Raw genomic sequence first — 12,430 nt, forward strand, 5'->3', positions numbered from 1 at the left:
ATGTTAAGTGTCTTTACGTTACATGTTTTTCAAAAGTCATGTTTGATATCGCAATTCACCTTTTGGTGGTCAAGTGTTCCCACACTTTTGATTTTCTGCCAGACGTATTACCACATGAACCAGCCGTGTTTACGATCTGTCACGGCATGACTACAGCAGTTCCTGTGGAGTTTTTTCCCCTGTGACTAACCGACTTATTAAAATTTAATCGACCAAGCCTCCTCTCGTCAACTATTGGGGTCAGCCTTAATAATTTTTGACTTCAGTTCCTTTAGTTTGTAAAAATGAATGGGAACCATATTGACAGTAAAAGCCTAGCTGGCCTGAAGGCTTAAAGGGGACCTATTATGCCCATTTTTACAAGATGTAATTTAAATCCCCGGTGTCCCCAGAATGTGTCTGTGAAGTTTCAGCTTAAAATACCTCACAGATAATTTATGTAAACCATGTTGTAAATACCCATTTCTGACTACAGAAATGCTTGCAGAGAAAGGCTTACCAAAACAAAGTCACTGGGTTGTCCTTTTTCAAATGTTTTGGGTAGGTAGATGCATCGGGGATCCGATTATAGCACTTAAACATGGAAAAAGTCAGATTTTCATGATATGTCCCCTTTGAAAGCATGTCATTTCATCTTTGCTTGCTTCTGTATTACCTGTGATTCTTCTCTAAATTATATGGCTTGTGTCTTGCCCTTTTCCTCTAATTTTTATTTTTATGCTATTAACTTGGACAAGAATGAGTCTTTAATTTAATTCCGTCTCACTTTATCTTCGTCATACCTGTTGTTTCATCTGCTTCATTCTGCTGTGGTTTAAAGGCTCTGGGATGCTTCCTATATTTAGGGAGGGGAAAAGGATGCTGGTGAGAGAGAGAATGAGAGAGAGAGAGGATAAAATGAAGTGCCTTGTGTTTTTTTGTGTGCTGCGTTTTCATAACCCAGACACCACAAAGAGCACCGTCACATTGCTAAAAGCATGAAACCTACAGCACATTTTCTGATACAATCATCATGATTTGATCCACATAGAGGGGTCATTTATTGATTTTTTGGTAAATCTCTCTCTGTTTTTTTCTCTCTTTTCATCCCCTTCCCTTTACCCCTTGTTAGAAACCACACAGAGGGCAAACCGCACAAGTGTCCTCACTGCTCCAAATCGTTTGCCAACTCCAGCTACCTGTCCCAGCACATCCGCATCCACAGCGGGGCCAAACCCTACACCTGCTCCTACTGCCAGAAAACCTTCAGGCAGCTCAGTCACTTACAGCAGCATAACAGGTAACAGACAGGGAGAGATAGAAACAGTACTGGACCATATACAGCTCCTTGCACCCTTTTCCTCTTTCCTTCCTCCTCTGTTGTCTGTCATCTGTCATGCTGTAGTTGTGAGGATTGTGTAGGCTTCCTGGAAACTCCTGTGGTATTTTAGACAGAATGTAGAATGTATTCATATGAACTTTACATTTAGATCCTAGATTTCTAATTAGCGTTAAATGCTTCTGTTTTTGTTTTGTTTTTTGAAGGATTCACACTGGTGATCGGCCGTACAAGTGTGTCCATCCCGGCTGTGAGAAAGCTTTCACCCAACTATCCAACCTCCAGGTAACCATCTTCAACTGATTTATAGATGCTTTCACACATTTCAGCTTTCTGCATAAGTGACTCAAACCCTGTCCTTCAAGAAACTTGTATCTGATCAGCATAATCTGACTCTAGGGTTGTGAACTGAGTTTGTATTACTGTATCAAATGATTTTTCATGAGCTTTGGTTCCACTGCGGACTAAACACTTCACTAAAGTACACTGATTTAAAAAATATAATAATTACCATTCAAGAAGGCTATATGCATATGCAAGTCCACTTCAATTCCAAAATGATTGACTCTTCGGTTTGTTTTAGTGAATCAAAAATTCTTCTGAAACAGTATGAGTGATTGCTGCATTATTTTATTTCAAAAATTTAAATGACCCCATGATTTACTCACCCTCAAGTCATCCTAGGTGTATATGACATTCTTCATTCAGATGAATACAATCTGAGTTATATTAAAAAATATAATATATTATATATATTATATTATATTTTATATATATATATATATATATATATATATATATATATATATATATATATATATATATATATATATATATTAATCCAAGCTTTATAATGGCAGTAAATGACAGCCCAAAAAATTGAAGCCCATTACTTTTATAATGGATGTACTTTTTTTTCCGGACTCAAATTTTGGCCTGCCATTCACTGCCATTATAAAGCTTGAAAGAGCCAGGACATATTTAATTTAACTCCGATTGTATTCGTCTGAAAGAAGAATGTCATATACACCTAGGATGGCTTGAGGGTGAGTAAATCATGGGATCATTTTCATTTTTGTGTGAACTATCCCTTTAAATCAGTTTAGTAACTGGTTGTTCATATGTGAAAATATGCGTTATATGTGTAAATACGCGTTTTTCTTTGTGTTAGTGACAAAGCTGAATTTTTAGCATCATTACCCCAGTCTTCAGTGTCATGTGATCCTTCATAATGGTGCGTTCATACCGGACGCGAATGACTCGATTCGCCGAGTGATTTACATGTTAAGTCAATGCAAAGACGCGAATAGACATTCTGCAGTGCAATTCGCGCAAGTTGAAAAATCGGAACTTTGGCGGATATTCGTGCCGCGTTAACCAACCAGGAGCTTGCTCTAGTAGTAACAACAATGAGGAGAAAATCTGGTTTATATTAATCATATATTAATATCTGGTTCAGACAAGTGTGCATATGATTATCACTGTGATAACATTAAATGACATGAAACACAACCCAGTCTCTTTTTGTTAAATGCAAGTTTTTAACAATTCAGTCAAACATTCAAAGTCAGTGCTAGTAGGCTGCTAGCAAGCTAGCAACAGTAACGTAAAGTTAAATAGCCTAAAAATAAAAAAGTAATGAAACTTCACTTTGCCCTCAGCCTAAACGATTTACCAGGGAACAAATTATAGATCCATGAGACCAAAGATCGCCCGTTACATATACACAAGACGAATTATAGCTTGAGATACCACAGAGACATCAGAGCCAGCGGCAAATGTCTGAAGGACTAGCCGAGGAAAGGCTGCTCTCGCCGGGGTTAATGAGTACGGAGCGCCGCTGATCCACTGGAGCTCACAACTCCGAAAACGGCAGATAAAATGTTCAAATAGACACTCTTTTTATAAATAAACCACAGATTTGAGCTTTAAACAATTACATTATCGCCTGGAAAAGTCTTAAAACGACGTTTTGTCACACATTAACAGTAGAATTTTAACAAAAAATACGTGTAAACACAGGCCATGTCAGCCATTTCTCAACGAAATGAACCGCCTGGCAGAAGCCCCTCCCATGACGCGAATTCGCGTCTGTTGTGTAGTGAATGTCATGCGCGAATGAAGCGAGTAAACTCAAAATTTTCAAGCGTCCAACTTCGCACAAAATGATTCGCGTCCGGTGTGAACGCTACATGTCATTCGAATATGCTTTTTTGTGTCTCAAAAAACATGTATTATTATTATCAATGTTGAAAACAGTTGTGCCACTTAATATTTTTGTGGAAACTCATGCATGTTTTCAAGATTCTTTGAAAAGAACAGCTTTTATTTGAAATATAAATATTTTTTTAACATTATAAAAGTCTTTACTGTCACTTTTGATCAATTTAATGGGCCCTTGCTGAATTAATAAAATATATATTTAAAAGAAAAACAAACTTACTGACCCCAAATTCTTGAAGCGTAGTGCAGTTGGGACCAAATATTGGATTGCATTTATGTCATTAGGTTTGTAAACAGGCCTTTTGCAAGAATTTGATTTTTTTTTTAAATTCTGATTTGTCAAATCTGAAATTCTCATAATTTTGCAACAGAGGGCAGTAAATGCATTAAATTTGCATTGCACTTCTTATGATTCCCATTCCTAACTGACACTAAACTGACATATACTGACAAATAATTTGTAATTTGTAAGTGTTGTTTATTAATTCAGTTGTTTATTAATTTTTTCAGTCTCATCGAAGACAGCACAACAAGGACAAGCCATACAAATGTCACAATTGTAACCGCGGGTACACAGATGCGACCAGCTTGGAGGTTCACTTGTCTACACATACGGTGAAACACGCCAAACTCTACTCCTGTGGCCTCTGCAACCGCGCGTACACATCTGTAAGATCCCTCCCACAATGCCTGAATCCTTCATTATCTTGTTATTCTTCGGTTTCATTCTCCTACCATTATAAATAGGAGTTGGTCAGAGATGTTAGAAGTTGACGCATTTTTCTATTTATGTTACTTTTCTAGGAGACGTACCTGATGAAACACATGCGAAAACACAACCCAGACCCTCTGACGGTAGCGGCCGCAGTGGCTGCCCAGCAAGCCCAGCAGGGCCAGAACCCTTCTCAGCCCTCGGGCGGAGGAAGCGGCAGGGGTCGCGGGCGAGGTAGGGGGGCCGGAGCCGCGGCAGCCGGGGCGGGAATAGCGGCGCAAGCGCAGAACCAGCCCAATCCCACCCCACCAACCAGTTACTCTGTTACGGAGGGAATACCCTGCCCTTTCGACCTGCATCAGTACAAGACCGTGTCGGCTGGAGAGATCCAGTACAAGCCTGTCAGCGTGGCCGACCTGACGGCCCACAAAGACCTCTGCCTCACCGTCTCCACCTCTGCCATTCAGGTGGAGCACATGAACTCGTAGAGGAACTTGAGGAGAATGAGAGCGAGGAGGTGGGGTGAGGAGAAATGGACCATGAGTTGGGAAGGAAATAAAAACACTGCCTTGGCACAGAGGAGGATTTCCAAATACAGACTGGCAGGACGAAGGGGGGGAAAGATGGCAGATGGAGGAGAAAGGGAGAGATGAAGGAGGAGCAAATTAACTCTTTGAGTTGTCTTTCTTTAGACTTGCTTTGCAGTGTCACAAAAAGGTCTCAAGCTTTCATGATGACTATTTTCAGTTAGCAAATATTTAAATATATACAATACTCAACAATAATTCAATACTTTTTCCGTGTTTAAGTGCTGTAATCGGGTCCCTGGTGCATCTAGGAACTCAGAAAACGTGAAAATTACCGCCCCTTAATCTGCACGTTTCCACCCACGGCGCCATTTTCTTTTCGCAAACGACAGTGAACAAGACCCTTGTGTGTATTTGACAGTTTAAACACAACATAAAATATGAAAGAGAAGTTACTCATGAGACTTTATGTCTGACAGCCAGTTGTCTGTGTGCGTGTGCTTCAGATAAGTGCGCTCAGAAAACGATCCATTAGAAGTTTAAACTAATATAGCTTTAAAACCGTGGAAATTCTAAACTTTAATAATGAAAGAAAAACTATAGCTATCCGTGAGAGTAATCGCGATATAGATGATCATCAAAACTAAGCAGATGTCTTGTTAGTATTGGACAGAGAATCCGATTGAGGCAGGATTCGCAGGAACTGTGTGGAGGGGGCGGCACGCAGCAGCTCATTTGCATTTAAAGGCACATGCACAAAAACAGCCTGTTCTTGACTGTAGTCAGAAATGGGTATTTACAACATGGATTTGTAAATGATCTGTGAGGTATTTTAAGCTGAAACTTCACAGACACATTCTGGGGACACCTGAGACTTAAATTACATCTTGTAAAATTGGGCATAATAGGTCCCCTTTAACAATATCTTGTAGTCATTCAAAACAGACCTACTGTGAGCTCCAAGACTGTTGATCAATGGTACATGCTTCTAGCCTGGATGCCAGCCGAACTTAGCCCCGCCCACAACATTTTAACTCGGGCAGTTCGGTCTGGACTTGATCAGTAGGGAAGTAATTATCCGAACAGAAACTGTTCGGACCACTGAAATTGTCAGGGCGGGCTTTAGACGATGATGGACAGATGATAAACAGTAACGTAATCATCCACGTCACCAAAGACCGCTTGGGTTGAATTTTTTCTAATCCTAAACGGAGAACTTGTTCGTATATACATTCACCTTTACTATTTCTCTCAGAAATGATGATCGTGTTGGTAAGTACTCCGTGTATCCTTACATTTTTTTTTACAACACCGGCAAAGATAGTTTACACTCATCTTTTTCTTCTAACTTTACTTATTCCAGCGTGCGGGCAGACAGGGTTGCCAAGTTTTTACAACAAAACCCGCCCATATGCTACTCAAAACTAGCCAAAAAACAAGCCCAATTGCTTTCCGGGGGGGTTCTCCGGAAAAAAATGGCAATAAATATGTTATTTTGGCAGGGCTGCCTGCTAAAATTCGCATTCCTGGGTCTGTATATCACATAATTGGGGTCGCTTCAACCCGCGGACTTGGCAACACAGTGCAGTTGAGTTCTGTTGACATTTGACAACTAACGTAATGCGTCGCTCCGTTGCTCTGATTGGTTATAGGTCTATCCAATTGAGGTCTTTCCTGGTTCGGTTGAAACACGCCCCATAATCACAGCCCAACGGAGCAGTATCAGACTCAAATTCTGACTAGAATTGAGTATGACGACGTCAGGCTAACATGCTTCTGTTGAATCCATCAGTCCACATTCAAATACGACTTGAATTTATTTATTTTTTTGCTTCAAAGTCAAAGCTTGAAATTATTTATAATGATGATTCACCCGATAGCTGGTTGGTTTGGTTCATGGTTTATAACTCTTTAACAAAGACTTTTCTAAAAATCCCTATGGGAAAAATACTTCTGGAAACCAAGACCATAGTCTCAGCCTCAGACCACGGACCATGATGTAAATCGCACACTTGTCTGGAAACACTTCAGGTTTCTAAGTCATCATCTGATTGGTTGAATTCTATGATCTAATATTTATTTCTCTTGATTTGACCATCACTACCTACATGAACACACAAAAATGAGTTTTGCTTCAGGAACTGTGCGAGTATGAATAAAAACACTCCAATATACGTCACAGCAGAGAAGAAAAGACTTATCGCAACTTCATGACAACTTTAAGTAGCAGTTAACAAAGACTACCACATGCTTTTATCAAGCTGTGAAAACCAGCACGTTTACTTTTTTCTCCTTTATAAATGTTACAAATGCTGGTAAACAAAATGGACAACCAAAGTATCCCGTAAATGAATCGCAACTAGTTTACATTATGTATTTTGCAGGAAGATGCACACAACCTGTGGCATTTACACAGGTCAATAGTAATAGTTCACCCAAAATCTCTTGTTGTTCCAAATCCGTATGACTTTGTAAGCACTTATGAAGTGCTAAAGCCTTTTATGACACTGCACTGCAGGCCTGCTGATTGACATTTCAAGTAAACGCGCAACTGGTTTGTGACTACCAGTCGAGAGAAAGAGGTGGCTAAGACTGCACTAAAAGGACAGAAGCTAATGGTTTATGGGAGATGGCACTTAAATGAACTTTTTTATCCATCGTTTCTGTTTTCGTCATTACATTTTAGCCATTTATCATATGTATTTTTCTATCGTCCATGTGTATGTTTGTTTGTATGCGTTTGAGTGTGTGAAGGCTTGGTTGAAAGAGAACATTTTAAGGAGGAGATGAATGTGTGAAAACATCTATAAAGTTGTCAGATTTTATTTCTTTTTTTAAAAAAACCTGAAGTTTAGTCATTTTATATTTTCTTGACCTTCCTTACAAAGAGTTTTTGTTTTTCAGAAAGGAAGGGAGGGGGAAAAAATTGTGCAGACAACAATTTGGTTACCAGGTACTATTTAGTAGTGTTTTTTTAAAACCTTTAATACTAGTTATTATTATATTAACTGTTCTTTTTTATGCAATTATTACTATCATCATTATTATACATTGGGAGTTACTCTGTGTGTATATATATATATAGAGAGAGATGACGTGTTCATTCAAAAAGGGAAGGATTGTCTTTCTGGTCCAGCTGAAATATGATTTTTAAAAAATGTATTAAAGGCAACATTAGAGATCAGAGTACGGGATGTTAACATATTGCTAAACCATCCGATCACTGACCTACATGATGCCATCTGTGTCCAGTAAGCAGCCAGGTGATTGGCTGGTCCTCCGCGTATATTCCTCGTTGTATCCATATATGTCTTTGGAAAATAACACGATTCTCAATATTATTATTAATGTTACTTCTGTCACTCCTAATACTTATTATTAACTACTCTTTAAGAAGACTTTGCTGTATAGATCAACACTCATTCATCTGACGTAACCGTTTCTCCTAATATGAACAATAAAAAAGATAAACACATTTTATCTGGAATAAAGTCGTGTTATTTTGCTGTTTGACTTTTCTTTTAGATTTTTTAAGAGAATCTTGAAAAATGTCTTTTTGCATGCACATATTTTATAGTTCCCCTCCTGATTTGTGTAATTGCACAGTTCTCTGAGATAAAATAGACCCTCTGTGGTGAAAATCAAGTTTTTAATGTTGTTTATGTGTCTATGCGGTGTTTTTAATATACTTTTAAGACTAACCATGTGTAAATTCATAAGTCAACACCATTGCTGTGTATTTTCTCCTTAAATCTCCAGTGAACCAAAGACAGTCTCAAAAATGCAAATCACCGGTGTTTCTTACGTCACAAATTACCTTGTAGAAACGGCCCTGGCATTCTGTATAGTAGCCACCACGTGTGGGGGAAGCCCTAACGCGCTCAGGTTCGTCCTTTTACAGGCCAGGCCCAGAGAGCTACCCTGTCCGGGTGTGGGTGATAAATCTCCCCGTTCGCTTGAGACAATAGGTCCGTGCGGAGGGGGAGGCGCCACGGCTGAGCATGTAACAGAGGAATTATCTCCGCCAGCCATGGTGCTTTGGGCCACCTGGGAGCTATCAGGATGAGAGACAGGCCCCCCTCTCTCACCCTGGCCAGTGTAGGAATTATCAAGCACAGGGGAGGAAAGGCATACAGCAGCACTTTGGGCCACGGGTGGGCCAGTGCATCCACCCCGAGGGGCGCGTCCAAGTCCTTTAGTGAGAAGAACAGGACAATGGCTGTTTTCGCGCAAGGCGAATATATCTACGGACGCCTGTCCGAATCTCATCCATATCATGCTCACTGTCTGAGGGTGAATGCGCCAATCTCCGAAGAGCGGGTTCCCCCTCGATAGAAGATCCATGCCTCTGTTCAGGATTCCCGGAACATAAGTTGCACGTAGCGACAGGAAAAAAACGTCTGCTCCATACCAGCAGCTTGTAAGCTAGGGCATGAAGTTTTGACGAGCGCACGGCGCCTTGACGATTGATATAAGCCACTGCCGTGGAATTGTCGCAGCGTACGAGCACATGATGTCCGTGCAGACGAGGCAGAAAATTATTCAGAGCCTTCCAAATGGTCAGAAGCTCTAAATAATTGATGTGCTCTGAACGTAGTTTGTTCGGCCACAAACCGTTCACAGTTCTGCCCTCTTGGGTGGCACCCCAGCCTGTTAAGGACGCATCTGTCGTCACAACTTTCCGCAACATTACCGTCCCCAGGACGGTGCCTTGTGCGTAAAAGTCTGCGGCCAAACATCAGGCAGGCCGCTTGCGTTTAGAGTCGCTGGGGGTAGAGCTTGGGGGTTTTCCCACGGCGGCAGCAGTAGGTTTCCCCCAGGGCTTGGTTGAGGGTGGGTTGCTCTGCCGTTGCGGGCCGGGCTTGTTGCGGGGCCTTTCCTTGCCCTGATGAAAGTGACGCGCCGGGGCCGGGGGTTAATCAAACGCGCAGGGGGCGCCTGGCGTGGAGCCCCCCTTCCTAGGAAGACATAACTTAAAAGCCTCGTCCTCCTTCTTTTTGTCGTCGCACCACTGTTGCATTAGTGCGATGGAGGGTCCAAAGAGACCCTCCCCGGGGCGCCTGCGATGCGTCTCTTCTCGCTGTCCGGGAGGCCTGACAGATTGAGCCAGAGCGCGCGCTCCCCTACGACAGAAAGCACCATGGAGCGCCCGCAGGCTTGGACGGCCTGACGAGCGCTGCGGAGGACGAGATCGTTCACCGTGATGATCTCCTTCCATAGTGAAGGGGAGGGAGATCCCTTGTCGAGGTGCACCGAGGCAGAAAAACGGTCCATCTTATTAGGAAGAACTGGTTTAGGGGGGGGCGAGCAGCCCTCCCTGGGCTGGAATGAGGTGCCTGGCGATAGAGGGCTCTATAGCGGGCGGCTCACCCATGCCAAGAGCCGCTATGTCCTTAACCTCCAGGTCCGCGAGACCGTGTTTGAAGTCGAGCGGATCCTTCCCGTAATGTTTCATGTACTAAGCACACGCTGGAACGACGGGAAAGAGTTGTTTCCTTGGGCCAGGAGGCGCTCCCAACACTTTCCCATCATAAATGTCTCTCTCCTGGTCGGTGGTGCTCGGTGCCGGCCACTCAATATTGAGACGAGCGGCCGCTCGCTCACAAACATCCAGGAGAATAGACTGGAAGGCCGCGGGGACGCTGGCCTGGGGAATACCAGAGGGCGGGATGGCCTCCTCGTTCTCGGAGACCCCGAGAAGGCCTGCGATGTCGTCGTCACTGGACCCGGCCGGTTCGTCGGCGAGCGGGAGGTTGCCCACTAAGATGTCCTCTTCGGGGAACTCAGAGTTAGGCTGGTCAGCCCAAACAAGAGAAGTCGCGTCCCGGGAGGCCCCCGGTGGCGTGCTGTCGTCACTGTGTCCCACGTCCGAATCCGAAAAGTCGAGCTCGCCGCACTGGGTAGCAGCAACTTTAAGGCAGCGTCGCAGGAGTTTCCTAAGCAGCACGAGGCAGTGGCTGCAGTTCTCCGGATTCTCCAAGGCCTCTTCCGTGTGCTTGAGCCCCAAGCAAACCACGCAGAACGGGTGAAGGTCCTTAGCGGCGATAAGCGCACCACACGTGGCCGGGCAGGCCTGTGGTGGCAGAGGAAGCAGGGATAGAGAGCGACATACCGGCGAAAAACTTAGAGAAATCCGTGGCGGGCAGCCGTGGGACAGGAAAACGCGAGAGAGCATGGGCGGCTCCGAGAGCAGACACAGAAAACCTGGCGGAATAGAAACTGTCACGCCTGGCGGAGGCTGATCGAAAATATATTTCCTCCTGCAGACAATAAGCGACAAATTCGCAAAGCAGCGTCAATTCAACCGAGCTGTGTACACGCAGAGATCGCGAGAAGCCAATGTCAACTGGAGTACAGTAGCGCGTGCAGGCTATATATGCCCGCAGGTAAGGGGAGGGGCCTTACCGGGCATTGGCTGCGCGCTCCTGTCTGTCTTGCCAGACTTGGTGAAATTGGATGCTTCTGCAGAGGTCAGGTACGGATGCCCTTCCCATAGGTGGATCTCGAACACGAGATGATGAAAGAGAACCGTATTCCCTGCTGGCTGTGGCCTCTTTCAGCAGGATAATGAGCCCTGCCATAATGCAAAAATGGTTCAGGAATGGTTTGAAAAGCACAACAACGAGTTAGAGGTGTTGACTTGGCCTCCAAATTCCCCAGATCTCAATCCAATCGAGCATCTGTGGGATGTGCTGAACAAACAAGTCCGATTCATGGAGGCCCCACCTCGCAACTTACAGGACTTAAAGGATCTGCTGCTAACATCTTGGTGCCAGATACCACATAACACCTTCAGGGGTCTAGTGGAGTGCATGCCTCGACGAAAAAGGGTGACCAACACAATATTTTGGTAATAATGTTATGCCTGATCAGTGTATATCCTAGTTACTTGAGTTTTTGTAAGCTATTGATGCTTCTTAGAATTGGTAGTTCAAGGTAGGTGTGCTTTTCCAGAACAAGTGTTAGTAGGACATAAGGTATTTGAAAATGCTTTTCAGCTGTTTCTACCATTTGACAGGTCACACCGCTGTTACACAAATAAATGACCTAATAGATAGTCCACTTGACCTTTCTTATCTGACACACAGGCATAGGAGGATTCCTGCTACAAGGGCCCTTCACTTCTCTCTCTGCAATATTATTAGGCTATATACTCAGATCTCAGACTTGGACTTTGAATTTATACTTCATTTATTTTGAATTAAGATTTCTGTCATTTATTTCATTTCAGTATTGTACTCAATTATTAAAAGTTTGATTCTTATTTACTCAAATGTATTCTTTATTTGTTATTACTAATTTTATTATGTACTAAAATCTAATAATTTCACCCTCACTTAGTCTGACTGGGTCTCACCGCATCACATCGACATAGAAAAAGTATTTTTCTTGACTGAATCAAGACTTATTTTAAAGTAAAGGTCATTCAAAATGTATTAGTTTTGGTATTCGGCCCATCACAAGCTCTTCGGGCAGATCATTACAGTAATTCACACGTGAGTGACGTTAAAAGTTTAAACTCTAACGTTTTTTTCCTCGAGTCGGTGTGGGGAAACTGACAATAAACCAGGTCTGAGAAAAATCACTGCCACAGCAATTTTGATAAATTAGATCCTAAATATTTTTTTTTTGTATGGCTTTTAACGAGTA

General features: G+C 42.8%; 1 protein-coding gene across 7 annotated transcripts in view; it reads left to right on the forward strand.

The window, feature by feature from the left end:
* znf384a (zinc finger protein 384 a) overlaps positions 1-8,259 on the forward strand; it is a 22,669-nt gene extending 14,410 nt beyond the window's left edge. For 4 of the 7 annotated variants that reach the window (XM_079829829.1, XM_079829826.1, XM_079829827.1 and 1 more), the window contains 4 exons: positions 1,112-1,279; positions 1,525-1,603; positions 4,052-4,210; positions 4,346-8,259. In XM_079829829.1, coding sequence (XP_079685955.1) covers positions 1,112-1,279; positions 1,525-1,603; positions 4,052-4,210; positions 4,346-4,741 — 802 coding nt within the window. In that variant the 3' untranslated portion in view covers positions 4,742-8,259. The remainder of the gene's footprint in view (positions 1-1,111; positions 1,280-1,524; positions 1,604-4,051; positions 4,211-4,345) is intronic. The other 3 variants (XM_079829830.1, XM_079829831.1, XM_079829832.1) reach the window with 1 other exon arrangement.
* The last annotated feature ends 4,171 nt before the right edge of the window (positions 8,260-12,430 follow it).

The sequence above is a fragment of the Gobio gobio genome (genome assembly GCF_949357685.1).
Source record: "Gobio gobio genome assembly, chromosome: 11".
In the NCBI taxonomy this organism is placed as follows: Eukaryota; Metazoa; Chordata; class Actinopteri; order Cypriniformes; family Gobionidae; genus Gobio; species Gobio gobio.